Consider the following 27916-nt stretch of genomic DNA (forward strand, 5'->3'; position numbering starts at 1 on the left):
GGGTCCTAGAATGCTCCTTCTCAGCTCAGTGAAAGTGTTCTCTTCCCATCTCTGAACCTGCATACCTTTCCCCCAGTGTGGAGGAGGACATAGATAAATCCATACTCTCTAAACAATGGACAGGCATGGTAATGGTGGGATTATACAAGCCAGATCTCTCTATCCTGCACTGTCATATGCACCTGCCTTCTCACAAGTCCTCTGCTGATGGAACTGCTTTTGAACATAGGCTTAACACATTTCTTGAATTGGAGATTGACTCAGAAGCCTGGGGTTTGAAATAAGCATTTAGTCAAGTAGCCAAGAAGTGCCAGGCAGCTTCCATTCCTCTGAAGTCACCTGATAGGATGAGCGATGAAGCATGCCACTTTTTTTTTCTTCAATAAAACTGCCGGTGTTTGTTGTATTTTCAAAGAAATAGTAAGATTGTCCTTTGAAGAACTTTTGAGTGCATTTTTGGCTTCCTTAAGTCTTTCTCTTTCCTTGGTCACAAATGAAGTAAGTCAGTAGAAAACTATTTTAGTCTTCATGATCTGTTCATTCCTTCACATCAACAATTGTGCTTTGAAGAGTCAACTTGCACTCTTTTCCACATCTGATATCCATGCCCAGATAGATAGCTCATACGATTATGTCTAATTAGAAGAAGTGTCTAATTGGGATCATCAATGTCATGATGGCTTTCTTGGCATGGACATTGCCTGATAGTTAAGTTATGCCAATCTGTGAATGGAAAACCCTTCCCTCTTCCATTATATACTTAACAATAGAGTTATATTTCCTTTTCTTTTCACTGAGACTGGCACATAATCAATTGCGTACATTCAGAATCTCATTTATTTGGGCCTCTGAAATCTACCTTTGTAAGTTTCTGTGCTATGTAGGGCTATTATAGAGAAATCACAGTTGGCCTTATCCCTCATTTACCTGCCTCAAGATGAGATGTGCAGATGGTGTATTTTTGTTTTAATTATCACTTTTTTTCCTCATCAAGCATATTGTACTTTTGATTCTCAATATCTATTTTTCTATTGAAAGAAAGCCACATCCTCTGTGAGGATCCTATCAGCATCTTTTCTTTGTTGGTGTATTTGTTTATTAGATTTATAAGGCCACCAACTCAAACAATGTAACACTAGCAGAAATACAATAAAAAAAGAATAAGCAATAAACATGACTCCTTCATGATAAGGGGCCAGGCTATTTTATGGACCGCCTCTCTCTGATTACATCAGGTCACCTCATCAGATGTGCTAGAACAGTGGTTCTTAACCTGGGCGATATCGCCCCCCCCCCCAGGAAACACTTTTGAGACTTTTTCGTACAGTGAATCGCTGTATATCTGTTGTACAAAAACATCAGATCGCTTGCTATTAGTGGATTGAATTGTGTTTTCAAATGTTCCTCCAGCTAGCTTCAGTACAGAATGCCACATTTATGTGAATACGCATTTCTTATCTTCATGTGCGTTGTGCAGCAGCTTCTACTCTTTTTATATTTCTTTTTGCATCTTAAATTTCACTTGTAATTCTATCATTAAATATTACTGTTTTTCTTTTCGGGCATTTCACTTTCTTGCAATTGAATTTTGTTTTCAGTGGTCATTACATTTAAGTGTCTTGAATAAATAAGATAATAATGAAATACATGTATCACGAAGTTTGGGAATAAAGTGATGGGTGGCACCAAATTTTTTCATACAGTTGAGATATGGGAAAAAGACTGGAAATAAATTATTTGCATTGATATGTCCTGATGACAATTTTAAAGAAAACAAAAAAAGTGTTTGCATAAATTGAAGAACTTTTTCCTATGTGGTGATTGAGAGGTTATGTTGGGGGAGAGGGGCGATGACAATTTCATCATTGGCTCAAGGGGGCGATTCGTTCAAAACGGTTAAGAACCATTGTGCTAGAGGATGCATGCTGTGGGACCATCAGATAGGGACATGTATTTAGTGGTTCCTATGAAATGTAACCTCTGATGTGTTATCCGGCTTATGGAACATTCTTCATCCCTAAAATTAGATGAGCTCTATCCTGTTTAATTCCTGAAGGCCCTCAAGAGTTGATTATGTCATCAGACCTGGGGCTCTCAGGGAATGGGAGACATGTGTAGATGGCTCTATTGCTGAGATGGCTAGTTTTACTCTCCCTTCACCTAGGATTTGCATTTCTGTTTTTATATTTATTGTTCATATGATTTGTATATATATTTATACCTGTGGTTTTTATCTGTGGTTTTACCTCTTTGTTGTGCACCACTGAGATTTCCCTTCCATGTGTGGTGGGTAGCTTTATAAATTCAATAAAAAATAAATAAAATAAGGGACAAGATAGCAAAGAAAGTGTGTTGACAATTTAATAAAATTGCGTAAATATTGTAAATTGAAGTAAAATTGCTAATAACAAATCACTATTTTGTTGAAATACCCGGGCAGAAAATGTTTCCGCCAGTAGAGAAGTAATTTGGATGGTCTGACTCATCATGTTTTATATCAGAGCATAACATTCTGAGGTGTTGGCATTTTCCAAAATTTTGAATCTGATCCCCATACCCTGAAATTTAAATTATGATATTAAAACGAAAATGTGTTGGAAAGATACATAAATACATAACTATAAATCATATTAGCATTTTATTGTAATTCAATATAAAGAAGATAAAATCTTATTTAATAAATAAGATTAATTGTGGATATCCTAGCCACTATATTTATAAATGTAGCTTTCAATTTATGGATCAAAGAAAAAGACGTCTTCATCCAGAAAAAATAGTGCACATTTTTTCCTTGTTATTGTGTGTTTGTGAAGTTTCTTACATTAAGAGCCCTGGTGACATAGTGTTAGAAGACAGTATTGCATACAAAGCCCAGTTTGATCTTGACTAGGTGCAAGGTTCGCTCAGCTTTCCAACCTTCTGAGGTTGGTAAATAAAGACCCAGATTGTTGGGGGCAATGTGCAAGTAATGCTTACATGGTAAACCGTGCCGAGAGTGCTGAAATTGCTATGGAGCTGTATACAAGTCTAAATGTTATTCCTTTCAAAAATGGAAGAAGACATCTATTCCTGAATAAAATTCTTTGACCAATCATCTGTTATGTTGTCTTCAGCCAAATTAGGAATTAGGGCAGCATTTACGCTGCACTTGAAACCACACTAGTCTTTTTCCTAACTAGCTGCTCTCTGGCATTCAGCTCTGGTCTCAGCATGATAATATAGCACTTGGGCATAAAAATGCAACCTAATAAGCCACCACTTGAGGCCAAGATAGAGAAGACCTCCACAGCCACCATGGATTTCCCCTTAGTGCTTAAGTAGGTTGGCACAAAGGAGACCCAAACACTGCAAAAGACCAGCATGCTGAAGGTGATGAGTTTGGCTTCATTGAAACTGTCGGGCAACTTCCGGGCAAAGAAGGCCACTATGAAGCTGATGAGGGCCAAAAGCCACATGTAGCCCAGCACAACATAAAACATGATCTCTGAGCCTTCGTTGCATTGCACTAAGATCTCATCCAATTGGGAATGCATGTCCAACTCTGGGAAAGGAGGAGAAAGGGTCAACCACACAGCACAGATGCTTGTTTGAATAAATGAGCAAAACACAATGACTATCCACCACCTCATGCGGTTCCCTGGCTTTGTGGCTATGAAGGCCAGAACCACAGTGATGGTTTTGGCTAACACACAAGATACTGCAATGGAGAAGACAACTCCAAAAACTGCTTGCCGGAGGAGACATGTGACTATCCCTGGGCATCCGAGGAAGAAGAAAGAGCAGAGAAAACACAGCAGGAGTGAGAAAAGCAAAGTGCAGGTGATATCCCAATTGTTGGCTTTGACAATGGGAGTGTTTTGGTGGCGGATAAATGTCCCCATCACTACAATTGTGATTACAGTAAAAGAAACAGCAAAGCTAGTCAGGATTTCTCCCAGGAATTCTTTGTAGGATAAGTAGGCAATAATTTTGGGAATACATTGATGGTGCTTCTCATTTGGATATTGTTCTTCTGGGCACCTCTCACATTGCTTGGAATCTAAAAATCATAAATAAAATCTTTAAAAATTCTATACATTGAATTGATATTAGGTTTTAACAATTATTCCTTGCTGAAACAGTTTTTGGAATCTTCACACATAAAAGTATGGTTGTATTCTGAGCAAATTTCCATATTACCACTTCAATCTCATAAGTAGAATTGGCTTCATATAAAGAAAATAAACCTCTTTCAAAAATTGTGCCTTAGGAAAATCTTTTTAAAAGTTTATTTAATATGCCATATTTCTTGAAGAAGAGATTACAGACCTAAATAAAGAAAAACTTCTATTTAAAAAAAGAAGAAAAAAAACAAGGCAGGTGAGAGATCCCAATCAATCTATTCTTGTGTTTAAAATTATATTAAAAAACCCAAACTTGATTAGAGAATAATGTATTTTTAAAGAGATATTACCGTAGATCTCTTTTTCTTACCAACCAGGGTGGAAATGCTCCCCTCTGAACATTGGACACAGTCATAGCAGCAAACCTGTTTCCCCTCCTTAATTAATTTCCGGTACCCAGGATAGCAACTTTCTACACAGGTGGCAGAAGGTGGTGTCTAATGGGAATTGCAAAAGAAAATAATTAAAATTTTTAAATTCCTAGAACTGATTGCTAGATTCAGTTAGAAGAGAGGTGAACATCTTTTAACTGCTATTGAAAATTTGGATAGAAATCCCTTCACAACTCCTACATCATACATAAAGGAATTTGAAATATCCGAAGAGGGTCATAAAGGAATCTCTCACAAACTTAATGAGCTGTCTTAATTTGACAAATAATAAGAAATAAACTTATATGAGAAATGTTGAATTTCTAAGAATTTTGGTTGGTAATGACATCCATATTTAGTCTTCCTCACTTCCTTGAGCTGATGGCAAATATATTCCTGCCTAGCATTTGCTGTCCTTTTTTAATTATCTCTGTGTTGCATTGCCATTGGAGAATGGTGTCCTGATTCTCCATGTATAATAAATGTAGTCACAAATGAAGGCCAATATGTGTGTCCCAGGATAATATTGCAGGATCCAATCTGGGTCGGTCTCTGGGACCCGAGGTTGTATTACAAGCTTTTGGACTTGTGTTGGAGCCCATCTTCTAGGAACTTCTCTCTAACACAGTATGTGCTGTTCTGTGTGTGGTATTTATAGTACCTGTGATAAGTGGCTTTTTAGATGTCGATGGCTGGCTTTTAAGTCATTAGCGTGTGCTGCCCAGCCCTCACCTTTTAAGTACTAGGCTAAATGTAAATCATCACTCCTAATGACTGACAAGGGGACCAGGCTTCAATTACTTCCCTGGCTTTTTTTGTGCCTGCTTGTCCAACAATCTTAAAAGTTGAAAATTGAATGTGTATCCTTGTCCATTGCAGTGTGAGGCTACCAATGAGTTCGGGGCTCCTCATCTGATGAATGTCAGGAATTCATGCAGGAGAAACAGTCCTGCATGAACTAGAACACCATATATTTCATAACTAGATATCTAAATTCTGGTGCTGCTATGTGGATGAGATTTTTGTCATCATCAAGAGAAATGCTCTTAAAGATTTTCATGCCATTCTGAACTCCATCTTCCCCAACATACAGTTCACAATGGAGGAAGAAACAGTTAGGCAATTACCATTTGTAAACACAGAAGATGGAAGCCTAGAAACTACAGTTAAATGTCTATGGAGATTCTCAGTCATCCAGGTCATTGTTATCCCAAATACTTTTTTATGAGACAATAGGACTTTGTTGTTTTTCTTTGAAGACGTTTTGCTTCTCATCCAAGAAAAAGCAATAGTTGCTTGCATAGCTTTATGGGTGGGATTTCTAACTTTTTATTGGGGAATTGTTATGTATGTATGTATCCAGACTTGGTTTCAATCTTGACCATGCCGATACTTTGTAACTAATAAACATGTTCTCTAAGGAAGTTTCAAGCCTTGGAGTTCTGCTTTATTTGTCTCTGTCTGTCGGAACCATGACAGAATCATTACAGAAACAGTCCTGGGTGAGATAGAACACCATTCATTTCAGAACTACACACCTAAATTCTGGTGCTGCTACATGGATGAGATATTTGTCATCATCAAGAGAAATACACTTACAAATTTTCATACCATACTGAACTCCATCCTCCCTAATATACAGTTCACAATGAAGGAAAAACAACTAGGCATTTGCGATTTTTTGATGTACTTGTAAACACAGAAGATGGAAGCCTAGAAACTAGAGTTAAATGTTTATGGAGATTCTCGTTATCCAGGTCATAGTAATCCCAAAAATTCTTTTTTACAAGGCAACTGGACTTTGCTATTTTTCTTTGAAGACGTTTCAATTCTCATCCAAGAAGCTTCTTCAGCTCTTGGATGAGAAGTGAAATGTCTTCAAAGAAAAACAAGAAAGTCCAGTTGCTGCATGAAAAAGCATCTTTGGGATACCTAGAAACCACAGTTTATCACAAGGCCACCCACGCTCCACAATTCTGAATTTCAGCAGCAACCATCCACTGTCACACGAAAGGAGTTGCATCAGAACACTATAAGGCAAGGTGAAAAGCCACTGGAGTAACCAGCAAGACAAACAGTTGGAGAGCAGATACCTACATGAACAATTCAAGCAGAATGGGTGCCCACAATCATTTGTCATAAGATGTCTGTGCAACACAATGGGGAGAAAAAGGAAGAAAGAAGGTATAAGACCAACCACATGGCACAGCCTGACATACAGCATATCCAAAGCATTTCACAAGCAGTAGAATGCAGCTTCTGAGATGTGCAAGGGGGCATTCCCACCGCAGAGGCTATCATACAAGAACAAATTATGCCAATCAAGGAAGCAAATCCAGGTGTGGTGAGCGGAAGAGTTGGGGTGATGGTCAGTTTTAGTAGATGTCTAATTAATCTCTCCTATTCTGTGATGAGCAATACAATGGGATAGCACATTAGTTCAATCTTGCCTGTTTTCAAAATGCATAAGCATCACTGCCTGCTGAAAAGCTATTCACTTCTCTAAAGCAGTAAATTTATTATACTTTTCCAAAGCACATCACTTGAAAAAACCACTATATCAAAATGGCGAGCAGCTGTCCCCAGATTTTTGAATTGGCTATGGGAAGGAAAAACTGTGAGTGGCAAGAGAAACATGCCCTGCAAAAATCCAGGGAGATGGGATGTGTAGGTTAGGCTGAAGTGGTAAATAGATTTGCTGATCTTTTTCATGCTTTGGTTCTGAAACTGATTCAACCATCGACTAAACAGTCAGATAAACCCATTAGTGGGAAAGTCCTCTGGACCCAGATGTTCCATAACCCCAGCCAGCAAAGCTCTCTTTCCCCACAATCTGAAAGTATAATGTAGAATTGAGAATTGTTTCATTTTTCCAGGATACAAAATTGTTCTAACATCATTAAAAGATTTCAAATGATCTTGGAACAATTCTGAGTTTACTTGTTTAAAATTCCAGAAATTGAGAAAATATCACCATTTTAGTGGTTTTTTTAAAATTCACCTGCTTAAATTTGGGATTCCATACAATGGCAGTTGTATTAATGGTGAGGTCTTCCTTCTGAGAACTCTGAGGTTCAATATGTCCAACTTGGACCTTCTGAAAGGATCGATTGGGGAAAGTAATCAAGTTGATGATATCGTATGCTGCTGCCAGGTTTCCATTCTCATTGAAAGCTATTTCTTCCCCAGCACTATTGTTGAAATGGAGGTTTTTCAGAAATAAATGAAGCTAAAAGATAAGAGAGATAAGTGAGAAATTAGTGCTAATAGTAGGCAATAGGATTTACAGTTCCATGCTGTGATTTACCAAATGGTGCTGAGCTTGATTTTTAATGAACTTTCTACATTTGAGTTAATATTTTTTTATGTTCAAAAGCATAATTCTACTTTGCAGGAATATGTTCATATTTTTTAAGTTTAAGTAATTAATACAGATTTTGTCAGATAGACTGCTCTTCCAAATTTTGCATTTCATGAGAGACAAAAATTATTGCTAAGAAATATAACAGAAAAACAGAATATTAGAATAACAGAATTGGAAAGGACCTTGAAGGTCTTCTACTCCAACCTCTTGCTCAAGCTGGAGACCTTAGATCATTTCAGACAAATGCCTGTCCAATCTCTTAAAAACCTCCAGTGTCGGAGCACCCACAACTTCTGAAGGAAAGCCGTTCCACTGATCAATTATTCTAACTGTCAGGAAATTTCTCCTTAGGTTTAGTTGGTTTTCTCCTTGATTAGTTTCCAAACATTGCTTTTTGTTCTGCTTTCATGTGCTTTGGAAAATGGCTTGACTCTTTGTGGCTGCCCATTATATCTAATGAATATCATAACAAAACATATTTATTGGAATCCTGTGCCAGAAAACATGATTAAGAAGTTCCTTTATGGCCTTTGCAGATTAAATCAGATTAAATCAGCTTACACCAAACATATCTTAGAAAAAGGTAAGTATCCAACTTCATTCCATTATTATTATTTTGCAGAAATTCTTTCTTGTCTCTACTGTAGTAAATAGTTTTCTCAATACTCAGCCACAAAATGCTGCAAAAAAGGTAATCTTTTACTGGATTTGAGAATTTTTTGGATTGAAGATTGGAAAGAGAGCAAAAGGCCTCTGGGAAAAAAATTACTTCCATATAGCTAAAATAATATCTGTAAAAAAAATCAAAATTGCAACAAGGAATAAGCACTTTCAGAGGTTACCACCAAGTGTCTAGATGACTAAAAATTATAAAGAGCAATTTAAAATATATATTATATATATAATTCTTCTACTCTAATGGAATAGCTAAATGAAGAACCTGGTATTGTTACTTGTTGCATGCCTACCTGTCAGGTGCAAGAAATCAGGAACCAGAACTGAGTTCATAAGTCGTACAGGTTTATTTCATTATACCTATAAATAAGAATATGAACTACTAATGGTCAAGGCAAATTGGTACCAGAGAAAAGTCAAGGGAGCGGAACTTAGGTCTTTTATGGGGGTACAGAGACACGAAATTGATGATGCATTTGACCCCACCCTCGGGCTCAGCAAGTAATCTTCTGTAATCTAAACAAAATCATATTTTGTTCAACCAGCCACTTTCAGATAAATGCAGATGGGACTGGAGTAAAAATATACTGTTAATGAAAGTTGTAAAAATTGAAATCAATATACGGTTAAACCTACATTTCCATTACATTAGGAGGCACCATAATTCACCTGCCAAGGTTGGACTTTCAGAAAATTCCACTTCTCTCCTTTGTCCATTGTCTTCTTCCTGGTTCTGGGTGAATACATGGTATGGAGAACTTGCGCTACAGCATACACAGCATTGTAAATATTGTAGCTCTGACCAGACATCTCCATTTCAAAGACAGTTCCGGGGAGACTCCGCAGATCCTCCTTCCCAGTGCAGCTTCCTTTGCCTTGTGCATATATATTGTATGTTGGAAATGAACAGGTAAATGCAGCACACCAGAACTGAGGTAGGAAATACATTTTAGAGTGAAATGGATTTAGGTTCTCAAGGAACTCTTGAAAACCTGGTACCATATTTGTGTGCAGGGCGAAAGACAAGCTGCCATTGAAGGACAATGCTGTGAATTTCTGGGGCTCAAAGACAGAAGTGACATCCCACAAAGCACTTATGATCCAAACCCTCTCTATGGGGAGCCTGCTATTAATTTCATAGCATTCAAGAATTACTCGTAAGCCTTCTATAGATTGCATGTCCCCATAAACAACTATTACATTGGTTTTACTATACCATAGGAACAGTGCTATGTTATTTAGATTATTCTTCCGGAAGGTACTGGGCTCATAATTTATCAGTCTTGGAATAAATTGAATGAAAGAAATGCAAATATCTCTCTGAATTAATTTTGGCCTCAGAATTCTGAAAAATCTCTCTCCAGTGGTGTCTTCTGGGATGAGAAGGCCAATCCAATTCCATCCCAAATGTTTCAAGAGCTGAATAATCCCAACATAGTGAAGGTTTTCATTAGGAGTCATCCAGAAGAAAGAAGGAAACTGCATTTTATCACTCAATGCAAGGTCAAAAGAGCCATAACTGAGCTGCAGAATAGGAATAATAATGATGTACTTTTAGACTAAATATTGCATCAAAAAATGGAAAAGTACATTTCTTTGGGACACTGTTTTTCCATAGAAAATCTTGATGGGTGAGAAAAATACTAAATCTGGAGCTCAACAAATCTTTCCTCAGAGCTTTTGCAACCAGACTATCATTAGCATTCCATTCAAAAGTTTTTAGACAAAAATCATCTCAGTCTTTGATTGTGTTAACCAGAAATAGAGAGGAGAGAGGAATGAGTAACAAGAGAGGAGTCTTATTCATTAAGGACCTGACAGTATCTGAGAGTATTCATCTGGCATTTTATATTATAAGGCTAAGATAACTAGTGCTTTACTGATAAATGTTTTTAACATTGTTGTGGCATTTACAGAAAGAGGAGCAAGTCAAAGAACTTGAAGCACACCCAGAAGATGGAGAGACAACTTCAGAGACATTATTACAGCATCAATTAGCAATGGATGAGTCCACCAGAAGTGCAAAAATCAGAATTTTGTATCTCTCTCAACACCAGAAGAAGAAGAAGAAGAAGAAGAAGAAGAAGAAGAAGAAGAAGAAGAAGAAGAAGAAGAAGAAGAAGAAGAAGAAGAAGAAGAAGAAGAAGAAGAAGAAGAAGAAGAAAGAAACAATGATACCTACACCAATTCTTACAAACTAAATATGATGTTTGTGCTTATTAAGAATTACTGTGGTTGTAATAATAATTGATGCATTACATTTCTCTGGGAAAATAAATAAATAAAAACTACCCCAAATCAGTTCCCCAATATTGCAGCTGTTTTTGAGGGGTTCTCTCCACTTTTAACCACCACTCTTTCTTTTCTTGTGCATTTATGTGAGTCTGGAAACCTACCTGTGGAATTTTGTAGGCATTTAATATGTTGGCCATCTGTATCGTGTTCTGGGAAGGGAGATCACCAATGACAGCCATGATGTTTTGCTCCTTTCCCCTCCTGTAATTGAGGGGACAATGGCCTTCAACAAAGAAAAGAGTCAAAAGGTTCTCAGAAGCTTTCAATGCTTGAAAACCATTGTCATAGACCTTGGAGACCAAGGTGATGTTGGGTAACAAGTTCTCATTCGTGTTGATCTCCTGAATGGCAAAATTGAAGGCTAGGATATGCTGTAGGTTTTTAGGCAATGGCCTGCAAGAAGAGTTTCAGTTAGTTCTACAATCTTAGAATGTGACAAGGATTGGATTTAGATAGACTTCTCTGATAATGCTTTTTCTCTTTGCCTAAAATGATGTATTTGTCTGCTTTAATGAGTATTAGAGAAGTGAAGAGTGCACCTATGTTTTGAAGCATTTCTTTGAAAAAAAATGATTTGTAAAATTCACTAGTTAAGATATTCCAGAGGTGAGGAAAGCATAGAATGAGGAGCTGAGGTGGAGTGTCTGAATGTCACTTGAGGATCAGGTGGGCATCTGTGCATCACATTTTGAGAAGGTTTTAATGCCATTAAAAGGATTATTTCATATATGTAGGGCAGCAATGCAATTGGAGGGCAGAAACGGATGGATTGAGCCAACTGTTAGGAGAATCTATATACTAAAGATGTAAAATTTTATCACATTGATATATTTAAATATGTCCCATAATAAGTACTGCATAATAAGTAGAAATCTCAAGCAACCACAATCTATTTAAAATAAAAGTCTTAGTATATTGAAGGGTTTGCAAATAAGGAATAATTGGTAAAATGTCATACAGTGTGATACAGTATGAGATCCATATATATATACATTTTATTAAAATATACATGCTAAATATTTTTGACAGTTTTTTTTCCATTTTATATACTAAATAAAAGAATAGAGGAACAGTGCTATTAAAATCACCCCAGGGAGTTTTTCTGATGAGAAGATTAATTCATGTGTAACAGTAGCCATATGAAAAATCGTGTCTACAAGGGTACATTCAATAGCTAATTCCAGCACCTGAAATATCATTAACTACAAGAGATATATTAAATAAGAATCATGCCTAAACCGGTTTTAATTCTCATCTACAGTGTGAACAAATTTAACCAGAATCTCTTGAATACAATCAAAAACATAAAAGGCAGGTCATGGTTTCTTTCAAAAGAGTACTTGCCATCCGTGCAAGGATTCTTCTGGTTGTTCCACAAAGTGGAGTAAAGGCAATTCAGGATATATAGTAGACACAAATTCTCCAATGATTATATCATTAGAGAGGGCAGGGAAATTAAGCTTAAAATGTCGTTTGTCACCACACATTGGGTTAAAGGTCTTGCTGAAAGAAGCCTGGAGGATAATGACAGAGAGTAGAAACACATGGCAAAGTATCTGAGTCCTTTTGAATGCCAAAGGAATTTGGCTCCAATCACAGCAGTGCAGGCACATCTTCATCACAGCACTTTGCCTGCAACAATGAAAGAGAGTCTCTGTTGGTTTTATGCATAACTAAAGTTGTAGATTACAATAATTATCATTGGAGTGATTCATAATGCAACCTACTGAGCCTCATGAAGTTGTTGTTAATAGTAAAGTTAAACTGTTAAGTGTTTAAGTGTTCTGTGCTTTCCCCAAAAAAGAAGTTTAATTAATTAATTCTGACAATTATGAGGTAGGCAAGCCCCTTTCCCAGAGCTACTCAACTATTTTTCCAGTTGAAGAAATTGTATGGTCCAAACCCATCTCTTGGCTATTCCTCATCAAGCAAGAAAGAAATGATCTGGGGATCATAACAGATTTGGGGAACCGAGTCTTGCATTCCCTATCGAAAGAAAGCAATGCTGGTTAAAAGGAGGAAGAGATAATTTAATAGCCAGATAAATTCTCCCTTCTCATCTCACAACCTCCTAATTTAGAAGAATACTTATTTCTTCTGCCCATCGCTTTGCTGAAATGGTCATATTGGAAAAAGAAACTCTGTAGTTTTATTTGAAGGGCAATTGGATGAACTGTGGAGAATGGAGACTACTTTGTAGGGACCAACTACTTAACTCCTTAAAATTGGTTGTGGATGTTCCCTCCCCCTGGACTCCTGGGCAACTTCCTGTCACCATTATTTTCCCTCTTCATTGTTGAAAGAGATAGATAGAGCTGCTGACTACTGCTCTATCATGGTGGCTGAACAGTTGTCTGGAAGACTTTGATCTTGATGCACTTTGAAAGAGGTGGTGAGTTTTGAGAGAGGGATCTCCTGCATCATTGCCTGAAGCAGTGGAAAAGAAGAGGCTTGGTCCTCTATCAAAACTCACCATCCTCTGTGAAGGATGAGGAACGGCAATTCTTCTTTCAGCTTCAAATTAGGTTCACTATGACTAAACCATATTTCTATAGGTCCATCAGGTTGGTCTTATAGTCATTGCTTTTCTAAAAAAAAAAACTTCTTAAAATGGCAACCAAAGAGGTATATTAGGTAGGCACCTTGCTTTATATTATTCCAAACTCTTACATTGCTTTAATTGAAAAAAGAAACCCAGAAATTTCAGTGGCTTTAAAAATGGCATATACGTAATAAATCATGCATTAAATACAATAGAAATAATAACATTAAAATAAACCAGCATAATTTTATCACTCAAAAGCTTAGTGACCATGCAGATATAGTTGTATAATTTTTTGCGTAGCAGCAAAATGCTAGTTTGATGACTCCCTTCTCTTAGGAATTAGTTTCCATGAATGAATGAAGTAAAGTATATAGTGGTACTTTGGTACTCAACTGCTTTCCAACTCATCAAATTTGGTGGTCAATACATTTCAACATGAAATTTTTGTGCTGATATTCGTTGTTTGTTTGATGCACAAGCTTGAACTTCTTGGCATTGGCTGCCATTATTCCTTATGAGAAAACATTGTTTGGTACTCATCGTTTTTAGTCCTCATCATGCTTCCCTGAACAAATTAACAATGAGTACTAGCGTCCCATTGTATTTGTCAGTTGTTAGTTTGATTTTTTTGGAAGAAGTATAAAGAATAATTATCTCTTCTTCTGTTTTTTTCATTTTTGGAGAATGCAACTATATTGACACATATTTCCACTTTGTCATTTAAACACTCATTTTGTCTTTAACATGTTAGAATGGAGGATTTCAGCATCTTAACGAAAGATAAAGTAGAAGCAATGGAGAGATGTAAACATATTCTACAATTTTTGATGTTCTACAACTAAATAGATAATATCATTGAGGGGTGAAGTGACCTAGAGGTAGAGCTCTCTTCGCATAATCAGGAGGCTGTGGGTTTGATCCTATGTGTAGTGGCAGATATTTCTCTCTCTGGGCACAATGAGTAATTGTCTGCTGCGAACTCTGCATAGACATCAGGAAGGGCATCTGGCCAGTAAACACTTGAGCTCCATTCAGTTGCCCCAACTCCACCCTGATGAAAGGGATTGCAAGGTTGTTAAAAGAAAAAATTAGCTAATGTCATTATATAGAGCAGGGATGTCAAACTGCCGGCCTCGGGCCAGATGCATCCTAGCAAAACCATACCCAGCTCAACTGCTTTGAAATTCATTGAATTTGATACTCAACACATTTTGATGTGAAAATCTTGTCTCAGTACTCATTGAGATAAAACTTGTTGGTGTCAGCTCCTTTGTGACTCACTATATTATTCCAAATTTGTTCGGTACTCATTGTTTGGTATTCACTGGAACCAATTAAGGATAAGTACCAAGGTACCACTGTATAAAATTGAAACCAGAAGATTTTCTTTTGGAACTATTGGATGAAGAATTTGGAAAAAAAATGGAAATTTATTACATATGTTGACAGCAGTAAGAATCCTATATGGACAAAAATGGAAAGGCTTGTTAATTCCCACAGTGGAAGAATGAGGGAAGAGAAGCATTTTATTGCTGATTTATTTACTTACTCAATTTATAAGAACCAGTATGGTCTAGTGCAGGGATCTTCAAACTTGGCCCTGTTATGACTTGTGGACTTCAACTCCCAGAATTCCTCAGTCAGTGTGCCTGGCTGAGGAATTCTGGGAATTGAAGTCCACAAGTCATAAAAGGGCCACGTTTGAAAATCCCTGGTCTAGTGGTTAAGGCATCAGGCTAGAAATCAGGATACCATGAGTTCTAGTCCATTAAAGCCAGCTGGATGATCTTGGGCTGGTTGCTCTCTATCAGCCTATCACCTCACAGGGTTGCTGTTTAGGGAAAATAGGAGGAGGAAGATAGGTTGTATATGTTTGCCCCTTGAGCTGTTTATGAGAAAAGGTATAAATATGTGGCACAAATAAATAAATGTCACCTAACTCAAACAAAGTGACTTTGGGTGGTATATAATACAGAGTTTATGCTGAGATCATTTTCTTTGTCAACAGGGATTTGATGCCCTACAACTGCCATAATGATAGTGATTAATGGAAGGAAATTGTGAGAGGTAGAATATCGATGACTGCAAAGCCACTTCAGCTCTGACAAGTTGTGCTTACTGCATACAAGCCCTACCAAAAGGTTTTTTTAATATCACTCTTTGATTCACATTTGATAACAGCACAATTATTCACTTTTATTTCCTGAATTTTTGATCAAGGTGCTGGGTGCTTGTTTATCATGGTGGTAAGATTGGGGTGGGGCTTACCTCAAGAGCTCCTAGCTCTTTTTCTAATCTTCCTGCTTATAAAGCTCAACCATTCCTTCAGAAAACATTTGAACCTAAAAGATCCTTATCAGCGAAAAGTTTCCACACACCCTTCAGATCTCTCAGATGAAATTATAATTGGAGAATTTGTATCCATGACACTTGGTAATTTTAGGGAACAGAAGTTTAGGGAACATCCAATTTCTTCACCAGCACAAGCTTAGTAAGTTATTCTTCATTTTTATCTAAGGTGTCTCTGACCCCATAACATTTTTTCCTTAAAAAAACTTCAATGGTTTTTCATTCTTGGAAGATTCTGTTTGGGTCTGATGATCATTCTTACTTTCCCCACCTAAATGACTATTTCTAAATAATGATAGATCTCTTATTCTGCCTTCTAATTTTCTCCATGTTTTGACATTTTGTATGCCAAGCACACTTAGAGCAGAAATTGAGTTGGGAGGCAGGTTTCAGCTATTAACTTTTGACTGAAAACATATAGATAGCCTGTGTGTGAAGATGGATTTGCTCAGAGCCCTAATAGTTCTTTCTGTACAATTTAGATCCCCTGGTAGACAATAAGGAATATATAATAAGATTAAAAAATATTAATTCTAAGATATTGTTTCATTTCTGGGGTATAGTACCTTGGGCAAGTTGAATGAGAATAATTAGGAATTCTTACATCCCTAATTCCTTTCAAGAATTCTCATTAGAATCCCTGACAAAGTACGTCTATGGCTATATTATATTTAATAATGTACTTTCGATGCGTAAAGGGAGAAGCAATTTTGTATATCCAAAGTATACATCCAAAATTTTGTGTATCCTTATATACTTTACCTGGAAGATTAGATCCTCTCTGTCTCTCTGTCTGTCTCCCCCATCTCTCTGATTTAAGAGCATAGTTTCTTTATGACATCTATAACTTGTATGAATTACACCATTGAGATATATAATAAAGTACAAAAGAAAAGAGTATCAATTTCAAAAAAGAAACCTAAAATATATAGACAGATATATAGTGTGTGCATTAATGACAGAAGAAAGAAACTTATTCACTTTGCTTTAGGGGAATATTTGAATCATTTATTTCAGAAAGAGTTTCCCATCATATAGAGAACGATATTCAGTTGAGCTCTATGGGCAAGCAATGATCTAAGCTACAAGTCACTTAATTATTAGCCCTTAAGATCTAACATTCAAAATTCTCTTGGCAGTCTAATCCCTAAAAACTACCAGCATGTCCTTGCTTTTCTTTTTGCCATTAAAGAAATCAATAAGAATCCCGATCTGTTACCCAACAACACATTAGGATCCAAGATTTATGACAATGCATACAATTCATGGAGAACCACTTGGACCACTTTCGATCTTCTCTTTCTAAGAAAAGGGGAACCACTCAATTATTACTGTATCACTGAAGAGGAAGTGATGGCCAACATTGGGGGACTCACCTCTGAAAATTCTATTCACATGGCCAACATCTTAAGTACTTACAAGATTCCTCAGGTAAATGTTTGGAAATAGGTATATAGAAGGAAAAGGAGAATAACTGTTAAGTCTCAGTGGTAAAGGTAAAAACTTCTATTGTTTGAACTGTCATTTTACATCTATGGTGATTTCTAATTGAGGACCTGGCTTACTGCAAACTTGAAATGTAAACTAGAGAAATCAAATTATTTCATATCCTTTTCACGAATTTCAAACTAAATACACTGATTGATTGATTGATTGATTGTCTGACTATGTGCCATCAAGTTGATGTTGATTTTTAATGACCACATAAATATGAAAGCTACTTAACTGGTATTTCTCATCTTCAAAAGGACCACCTATGATCTTAGTTCTACTTAACCCTGTATTCAGCTCTGGGAAGAGGGGGGGAGGGTTTTGGGGAGGGTAGGGAGGTAGTGGGAGAGGGATTTTATTGTAAAATTCAAAAACTTTTAATTAAAAAAAGGACCACCCATGGGCAATGTAAGTGAGTCCATCCACTCACCAAACAATATACTAAAGTGGATTTTTAAAAATGTCCAGTAAATTTGTATCTAATATTAGCAGCCATTTAAAAAGAGTGTATGCAAAATTGAATGTTTTTCTATGATTTAAAATGTTTTTTCCCAGGTTAGTTATGGCTCCTCTGCCCCCATATTAAGAAAGAAAATTGGTTTTTCTTCTTTCTACCGAATGATTCCCAATGAAGCTTTTCAATACATGGGGATAGTTCAACTTCTGAAATATTTTGGATGGAATTGGGTTAGTCTAATTGTTTCAGACGATGAAAGTGGTGAAAACTTTCTTCAAACTCTGAGACCCAAGCTTCTACAAAATAATGTTTGCATAGCTGGGATACAGATGATCCCAATTCTGTCACTATTTTTATTAAGAGAGATACTTGAGAAAAAAATCCTTCAAATTTAATCTGTTATCTCCCAAAGTAAAATCAATGTGTTCCTTGTATATGGAAATGGCCAGTCTCTGGAAGGATTACAGATGGTTTTATACTCAATGGAATTTGGCCGTAACAAGGCTCTGGAGAAGGTGTGGATCACAACATGTGAATGGGATTTCATTGCTCAGAACCCTGCCAGACAATTTAGCAAAAAATCCTTCAATGGAACCCTATCATTCTCACTCCATACCAAAGATGTGCCAGGATTTCAGAATTTTCTTGAGAAAATAAATCCTCTGAAGTCTACATTTTATTTCCTGTCTGAATTCTGGACATCAACATTCTTCTGCTCACTCAACATCCATATAGTTTATGGACAGAAAATGAAGAATTGCACTGGGGAAGAGAAGCTGGAGAGCCTTCCTGATTTTGTCTTTGAAATGGGGATGTCTGGTTGGAGTTATAGCATCTACAATGCTGTTTATCTTGTGGCACATTCTCTCCATGCTTTGTGTTCCTGGAGGAACAAAAGGAGGGGAAGCAGGAATCAAGGCCAATGGAATCTCCAAAATGTTCCTCCCTGGCAGGTACTCACAAGTAAATTGGTCAATTCATTAAAACCAAAACAATTTAGAAAACCAAAAGAGAACTAAAACAGAAGCATACCTGATGTAACAACAGAGATAAATCAGTAAACACAACCAGTGTTTGAAACTGCAAAGAAAAGAGAGTGAATGTTTTTAGAAGAATGTTGAGAGAATGGAGATACCTTATAAAATATTTAAAGTGAATTTGAAATTGAGAGTCCAGATGCACCAATGAGACGCTGATTTAAAATTGATGCTAAATTTAACACCATAGGGAAAATGGATAATTTAATCCAGGGCTTTTCAACCAGTGGTATGGGTACCACCTGTGGTACATTGGCACCTGGCAGGTGGTACATGACCATCCTATAAAAGTGGTAGCGGGGGAAGGGAATGAGCTGAACTGGTGGAAGCACCGCACAAGCCTGAGTGAGAGATGGCTGGAGCGGCAGGGCTGTCAGGGCTCAATGGAAGCGCCAGGATCAGTGCTGCTTTCCAGCTGATTGGCACTTCTTTGGGGCTGTCAGGGCTCAGTGGAAGCACCAGGATCAGTGCCAGGCTCCAGCTGGAGCTCGGTGCTGATCCTGGTGCTTCTGCTGAGCCCTGAAGAAGCACCAATCAGTTGGAAAGCAGCACTGATCCTGGCACTTCTGCTGAGCCCAGAATAAGCACCCATCAGCTGGAATGTTGCAGCATCTCCAGGCTCTTGTGATTTACATTCAGATGCTTGGCAACTGATTCATATTTATGATGGTCACAGTGTCCCAGGGTCATGTGAAGTGACCAAAACCTGCTGCAACCACCCAGCAGAGGGGGGGGAATAAAAACCAAACACCCCCCACCCCACCCCCGCTGCCAATCTTCAACAGAAATGCTCATGACAATGAAAACCTCGGACAGAAGAAAGAGCGCGGCCGGGCGGGCAGGCAGGTGTCTTGCTCAGCTGTGGCTTGGGGGCACTTTTTTCAATGCCATTGTAATTTCGAACAGTCACTAAGAGAAATGTTGTAAGTCAAGGACTACCTATACTTTATCACTTTTTTCCTTTTTTGGGGGGGTCATCAAGTTTTTGACACCTTGCTGGGCGACTGGTGGTACTCGGTTATTGGCATATCCTAACCTTTTCGATTCGTGATGTACTTCAAAAACACTAATTTTCAGTACTGCATCATATCTCAATTTAAATGTCATATCACTGATGTTCCAAGTGACCGTTACTTTTCGTTACAGCAGTAACCTATTTCTCCTTCCCTCTAGCTTAATTCATTTTTGAGACAAGTCCACTTTATAATGGGTGAAAAGGTTGAAAAGCCCTGATTTAATCCATTCTAGGTTGGCTCCTTCTCAAATTAGCAAAAACAACCAGATATTTAATTCCACTATCAGAAGAGGAATAAACAGTAAGGACTGGCTACTTCTCCCAAATGAGTAAAAAGGCCTAAATTGCTTGTAGCTGGAGTGCTCCAGAAAAGGTGTAAGTTAGTTATGATTTAGGTAGAAATAAAAAAGTGATGAACGGACTATAGCCTGATTTCTTTGAAACAAAATATTTATCCACGTCATTCAAAAATGGGAGAAGTGAGTCTCTGGAGAATGAATTTGATAGGCAGACTTGTAGTTTCTCAGGGAAAAGGAAAAAAAATCCTTTCTGTCATCTTACATAGTTTAGACGGAATGGAATGAGTCCCTGGTTTCAGATTCAGATGAAAAATATTGCTGTTATGGTTAACCATCCATGTTCTGGTTGGATAAAACCTTTTCGATTCGTGATGTACTTCGAAAACACTAATTTTCAGTACTGCATCATATCTCAATTTAAATGTCATATCACTGATGTTCCAAGTGACCGTTACTTTTCGTTACAGCAGTAACCTATTTCTCCTTCCCTCTAGCTTAATTCATTTTTGAGACAAGTCCACTTTAACAATAACATTGGAGATGAAATATTTCTCGATGAAGAGAGGGATTTAGCGATAGGCTATGACCTCATCAATTTGGTGACATTTCCCAATGAATCTTTCCAGAGAGTCCAAGTTGGAAGAATCGATCCCAGTTTTCAACTTGGAAAAGAATTCATCATTAATGCAAGTACCGTTATGTGGAATCCCACGTTTCATCTGGTTGGAACTGTTATATTTTCTTACAATTAATATCAGTATCATTTGAGTGGTAATCTGGAGAACAACAAGGAAATTTCTTGAGAGAGCTGAATTTAGAAAATATATTGCGGAAAAAGAAAAATGCAGAAAGAGTTACCAATGTCAGATAGTTGTGAAATTAGGAATCTTTCTAAGATATTAATAACCTGATTCATAATTTCTAAAATCTATCTGTTCCAAATGTATCTAATTCAGAATTATCAGCGAGAGGAGAAAACTATTTCTTGTTCTATAGACTCTTTTTTTCTGGACAATATTAACAGATGGTGCCAAAATCCACCTGTGTTGAGAGCTGCTATCCTGGACAAAGCAAACTAATTCAACAGGGGAAACAAATCTGTTGTTATGATTGCATTCCGTGTGCTTCAGGGAGGATCTCAACACAAATGGGTAAGTGTAGAACTCAGATCTATCTAGGAAAACATCCAGAAATCTTCTATTTTGTGCTTTCTCCCTCACATACATCTAATGACGTTATTATGGTTTATGATCTTCAGTAGTGTATTCTTATATTGATTTGTGCTTTTAAATCAGGGACCCCAACCCCCAAGGTGTGCCTATTCAGAACTGGGCCATGCAAGTGGTGTGCAAGCATATGTATGAACATGTGAAGCTCCATTTGTGTGAGCTTTGTGCACCTGCTGCTCATGCAAATGGAGCTGTGTGTGCTCACCCATTGCTTGTGCAAAACTATTCCCTCTCCCCACCACTGCCGATGCTGTTACTGTTCCAGAAAGCTGAAAAGATTGGGGACCATCATTTTAAAAGACTTTTGTAGAGTTCAATACTAACTTTTCTACATCAAATAATACATAAAGAGCAGGAAGTATGAAAAATATTAGTACAAAGTTCAAATACTGAATTTATGCTTGTGATCTTTAGATGCAGATGAATGTGAGACTTGCCAAGAAGAACAGTATCCTAACACAAATCAACAAGAATGCATTCCCAAAGTAATGACTTACCTGTCCTATAAAGATGGCCTGGCAACAGCTCTGACATCTTTGGCACTTTTTCTTTCTCTGACCACACTTATTGTGATGGCAATCTTCAGGTTACACTCGAACACTCCCATTGTGAAAGCCAACAATTGCAGCATCACATGTATCCTACTCACCTCTCTGCTGCTATGTTTTCTTTGCTCCCTCTTCTTCATAGGAAGACCTAGCAAGGAAACCTGCCTTTTAAGGCAGGCTGTGTTTGGTATCACCTTCTCTGTTGCTGTTTCCTGTGTACTGGCCAAAACGATCACTGTGGTTCTGGCTTTTGTGGCTACAAAACCAGGGAACAAGATGAGGAAATGGATGGGAAAGAGGCTAGCAATCTTGGTTATTGTGCCTTGTTCTTTGATTCAGATTGCCATTTGTGCTGTTTGGTTAGTGAACAAGCCCCCTTTTCCAGAATTAGAGAAGCATTCCCAAGTGGGTGAGATCTTAGTGAAATGCAACGAAGGCTCAGAGATGATGTTTTACATTGTGTTGGGCTACGTGGGTCTTCTGGCCGTTGTCAGCTTCACAGTGGCTTTCTTTGCCAGGAAATTGCCTGACAGTTTCAATGAAGCCAAGTTCATCACTTTCAGCATGTTGGTGTTTTGCAGTGTTTGGATTTCCTTCATCCCCACCTACTTGAGCACCAAGGGCAAATTGATGGTAGCCGTGGAGATTTTCTCCATCTTAACCTCTGCTTTTGGTTTATTGAGTTGTATTTTCCTTCCCAAATGCTATATTATTATAATACATCCTGAATTAAATAAAAAGGAGCAAATGGTAAGGAAAAGGAATGATTGATACTGCATAAGAAGAAGCTAAGATTCGTAGCTTCAAAATAAAGGCACAATGCCAGGGTAGACGTAATGCAGACAATCTCTGAAAGATTCTAAGGTGAGATTGGCTCATTTGTTAGCTGAAAAATTGAGAATGGTTGAAGGCTAATTGTGTGCTTTTTCCTGAATAAAGATACGTTCTTCATTTTGTTTAATATATATCTTATTAAAAACTTTAAACTAACATAAAAGCTAACATTAAGAAAAAAGAAAAGAAAATACAATAGTGCAGAAACAAAAAATAAAAATAAATTTTAAAAGGAGCTTCAGGTTTCTTTTTTTTTGTTTCAATGATTAAATGAAAATTATTGATCAAATTAATAATAATGGAAATTGGCCAAGATTCTTTGCAAAGCAGATAGTTGGTAGCTCTATTAAAGAAATTTAGTTCAGTCTTGAGATATTTTGCTTTATGTTTACACTAGGAGGTGATTGCTATTACAATTAATCTACTCCCACAAAAATAAAAGAAAATCCAGAAAGATAAGCGGCTTTTGCTTATATGGTTCAGGTCTTCTTTTTGGGAAAAAGGCGGGTGAGGCAGGAGAGTTTTGCATAAACGTTTCTGGTGTGCCATTTATACTTATTGCTGATTTGGGATCCAATGCTCATTATCAGTTGGTCTATTGCAATGGTTCTCAACCTGTGGGTCGGGACCCCATTTGGGGTCGAATGACCATTTCACGGGGGTCACCAAACAACGCAGTCTGCCATTTTCTCCATCAGGATGGATGTAGACTCCACTGATTGGGTAATTTAATCCCACCTGCTCAGACTAAGGCAAAAAAACTCTGCCACGCCTCCTTCTGGGTGTGGCTTCCCAGTTTTGTCTTAGTCTCATGCTCAGACAAGACGCTTTTTAGAAGGCTCCCAGTTTAGCTTGATTCTTCCTTTTGTTCTTTTAGACTATTCAAATTGAAATTGGTTACCTTTAAATTAGATTAATTTGGCTTTCACTTCCAAATTAGGAATCCTTGGAGATTGCATTGGGGGGGGATAGGGGCTTTGCCCTTCCTCCTCTGCAGCCCTTTGGGCTTTGAAAGGGGGAGGCTGCAGACTTCGTTCGGAGGGGAGCTCCCGTTCTGCCAATCTGTAGCCTCTTTACAATTCCGACGATCAGCTGAGCAACGGAGATCAGCTTTCGACTCGGAGACCATTTGCTCGCGTCGAGACCTTGAGGGAGAATTCCTGACTGCAGCTCGCAGCGGAGGCTGCGCTTCTTGAAACTTGTGGGGGCTACTCCAGGTGTGGGCCTTGGCTGCATTTGAGCAGACCAAGGTGTTTTTAACTGGCCCTAAGGCCTAGAAGGAAGAGCGAAGAGATTCCTTTGTTAACCACCTGTTTCTCAGTTTAGCCAGTGACCTTTTGTCACAAGGCCTGTACAGACAGTATTAGAACTCTGTCTGGCTGTTCTTGCCATTGCCTTCTGTTCAGAGCGAGGATCGGTTTTCCATCACTGACTGTGATCTGCGTGTTGGGTCCTCCCCCCATTTCTAGGTACAACTGTCCAGGAATACCTAGACTGCAATGGCAGACAGCTCCTCGCCCCAGCTTCTCAGTCCAGTGTCTCCCCCCCCCCCTCAAGCAAAGCTTCACAGTGGCTTTCTTTGCCAGGAAACTGCCTGACAGTTTCAGTGAAGCCAAGTTCATCACTTTCAGCATGTTGGTGTTTTGCAGTGTTTGGATTTCCTTCATCCCCACCTACTTGAGCACCAAGGGCAAATTGATGGTAGCCGTGGAGATTTTCTCCGTCTTAACCTCTGCTTTTGGTTTATTGAGTTGTATTTTCCTTCCCAAATGCTATATTATTGTAATACATCCTGAATTAAATAAAAAGGAGCAAATGGTAAGGAAAAGGAATGATTGATAGTGCATAAGAAGAAGCTAAGATTCGTAGCTTCAAAATAAAGGCACAATGCCAGGGTAGACGTAATGCAGACAATCTCTGAAAGATTCTAAGGTGAGATTGGCTCATTTGTTAGCTGAAAAATTGAGAATGGTTGAAGGCTAATTGTGTGCTTTTTGCTGAATAAAGATACGTTCTTCATTTTGTTTAATATATATATTACTAAAAGCTTTAAACTAACATAAAAACTAACATTAAGAAAAAAGAAAAGAAAATACAATAGTGCAGAAACAAAAAATAAGAATAAATTTAAAAAGGAGCTTCAAGTTTTTTTGTTTCAATGATTAATTGAAAATTATTGATCAAATTAATAATAATGGAAATTGGCCAAGATTCTTTGCAAAGCAGATAGTTGGTAGCTCTATTAAAGAAATTAAGTTCAGTCTTGTGTACAGGAAGTTTATCGACTGAGTTATTTTGCTTTCTGTTGAAACTAGGAGGTGATTCTATTAAAATTAATCTAATCCCACAAAAATAAAAGAAATTCCAGAAATATAAGAGGCTGTTACTTATATGGTTCAAGTCTTCTTTTTGAGAAAAAGGCGGGTGAGGCAGGAGAATTTTGCATAAAGTTTGCTGGTGTGCCATTTATACTTATTGCTGATTTCGGATCCAATGCTCATTATCAGTTGGTCTATTGCAACGGACATACTTGGAACTGCCCTTCAAAAGCATTTGGAAGCTGTGTCTGGTTTGCAGTGCAATTGTATTTGTCATTTTTTAGTATGAGTATACTGGCCCACATTAAAACTGAAATTCTGTTGCCTGCTCTCAAAAGAAAGTATATATCTATCCATACACATGCATAACACATATATACACATGATATACAGTGGGGCAAAAAAGTATTGCCCTACTGTATATCATATATACACATGATATACAGTGGGGCAATTGTGCAAGTTCTCCCACTTAAAAAGATGAGAGAGGCCTGTAATTGTCATCATAGGTAGACCTCAACTATGAGAGACAAAATGAGCAAACAAATCCAGACAAATCACATTGTCTGATTTGGAAAGAATTTATTTGCAAATTATGGTGGAAAATAAGTATTTGGTCAATATCAAAAATTCATCTCAATACTTTGTTATATATCCTTTGTTGGCAATGACAGAGGTCAAACGTTTTCTGTAAGTCTTCACAAGGTTGGCACACACTGTTGCTGGTATTTTGGCCCATTCCTTCATGCAGATCTCCTCTAGAGCATTGATGTTTTGGGACTGTCACTGGGCAACACAGACTTTCAACTCCCTCCAAAGATTTTCTATGGGGTTGAGATCTGGAGACTGGCTAGGCCACTCCAAAACCTTGAAATGCTTCTTACGAAGCCACTCCTTCATTGCTCGGGCAGTGTGTTTGGGATCATTGTCATGCTGAAAGACCCAGCCATATTTCATCTTCAATGCCCTTGCTGATGGAAGGAGGTTTGCACTCAAAATCTCACGATACATGGCCCCATTCATTCTTTCCTGTACATGGATCAGTCGTCCTAGTCCCTTTGCAGAGAAACAGCCCCAAAGCATGATGTTGCCACCTCCATGCTTCACAGTAGGTATGGTGTTGTTTGGATGCAACTCAGCATTCTCTCTCCTCCAAAAACGACGAGTTGTGTTTCTACCAAACAGTTCTACTTTGGTTTCATCTGACCATAGGACATTTTCCCAATTCTCTTCTGGATCATCCAAATGCTCTCTAGCAAACTTCAGATGGGCCCGGACATGTACTGGCTTAAGCAGGGGGACATGTTTGGCACTGCAGAATCTTAGTCCCTGGCGGCGTAGTGTGTTACTGATGGTTGCCTTTTTTACGTTGGTCCGAGCTCTCTGCAGGTCATTCACTAGGTCCCCCCGTGTGGTTCTGGGATTTTTGCTCACCGTTCTTGTGATCATGTTGACCCCAAGGGGTAAGATCTTGCGTGGAGCCCCAGATCGAGGGAGATTATCAGTGGTCTTGTATGTCTTCCATTTTCTAATTATTGCTCCCACAGTTGATTTCTTCTCACCAAGCTGCTTGCCTATTGCAGATTCAGTCTTCCCAGCCTGGTGCAGTTTTACAATTTTGTTTCTGGTGTCCTTTCACAATACTGGAGTTTGGAGTGTGACCGTTTGAGGTTGTGGACAGATGTCTTTTATACTGATAACAAGTTCAAACAGGTGCCATTAATACAGGTAATGAATGGAGGACAGAGGAGCCTCTTAAAGAAGAAGTTACAGGTCTGTGAGAGCCAGAAATCTTGCTTGTTTTTAGGTGACCAAATACTTATTTTCCATTATAATTTGCACATAAATTCTTTCCAAATCAGACAATGTGATTGTCTGAATTTGTTTTCTCATTTTGTCTCTCATATTTGCGGTCTACCTATGATGACAATTACAGGCCTCTCTCATCTTTTTAAGTGGGAGAACTTGCACAATTGGTGGCTGACTAAATACTTTTTTGCCCCACTTTTTTCCCCATATAGTGGAAGGAGGAAGGTTGAGAGTTCACAAGGTTGATACTATATGGAACAAAAGTGAAACTGAATCTGGATGTTCTGTTTTGGATACCCAGAAGCCTCCTCCCAGAAGGTAACAAGGAAAACAGGTTATGAAGTGGATATGTAGTGTCTCAGACAATATTGCGGACCCTGCTCAAGCAATGCTTATATGCTATGTCCTGGATTGAAGGAAGGGAACTGCCAATAATCTTTTCTGCCATCCTCACCATTCTCTGCATAGCCTTCCAGTCTGAAGCAGTAATGCTTCCAAACCAGACTGTAATGCAATATGACATGATGCTCTTGATCAAATGTTGGTTGTCATTTTTAAACTGCTACATGATACATAGTAATGTGCAGGGCTGCCTGTTTTCAGTGTTGTCACAGTTCTGGCAGGTTGGGAAATTCTGGATCCATTTTGTGAAAGAATGATACTGAGTGGGATCCTGGACATATGTCTTCTGTACTGTAAAGCTTCTTTCCAAAATTCAAATGGTCCCAACCATGTGGACTTTCTAGAAATCTTGAAGACTTGGTTCCTTCTTCAGTCATTGGGGCTAGAATATTGGTGGAGTCCTTTAATGGAGGTGGAAGTTGTTTAATTCTTATATGTCTTGTAAGAGACTCAATTGATTTTTAAATGATGTTTCCAATGGTGTTTATATTTTGCTTTTATATATACTTTATTAGCTGCTCAGATATATTTGTGTATGGATGGGAAGCTATATAGGTTTGCTAAATGAATGCAGATTTAAATACTAACAAGATTAGATACCTTGTTCTATTCATCTGACAAAGCATTAAGAATTATATTGAGAGTTTGGTTACTACTTTTCAAGGGAAGACTCCTGAAGTTGGGCAAAGATTTTTTAGAGCAGGATGGGACAATC

General features: G+C 37.9%; 1 protein-coding gene across 1 annotated transcript; it reads right to left on the reverse strand.

Moving 5' to 3' along the window:
* Positions 1–3188: 3188 nt before the first annotated feature.
* Positions 3189–11047, reverse strand: LOC120296969 (vomeronasal type-2 receptor 26-like; the record flags this gene model as incomplete). The annotated part of the gene is made up of 4 exons (XM_039319051.1): positions 10970–11047; positions 7536–7763; positions 4474–4600; positions 3189–4039 (listed from the first exon to the last, which is right to left on the reverse strand). Coding segments are annotated over exons 1-4 (1284 nt in total), but the record flags the coding sequence as incomplete, so codon positions are not given.
* Positions 11048–27916: the final 16869 nt, after the last annotated feature.

The sequence above is a fragment of the Crotalus tigris genome, unplaced genomic scaffold (genome assembly GCF_016545835.1).
Source record: "Crotalus tigris isolate CLP2741 ecotype Arizona unplaced genomic scaffold, ASM1654583v1 scf7180000022016.99658, whole genome shotgun sequence".
Taxonomy (NCBI): Eukaryota; Metazoa; Chordata; class Lepidosauria; order Squamata; family Viperidae; genus Crotalus; species Crotalus tigris.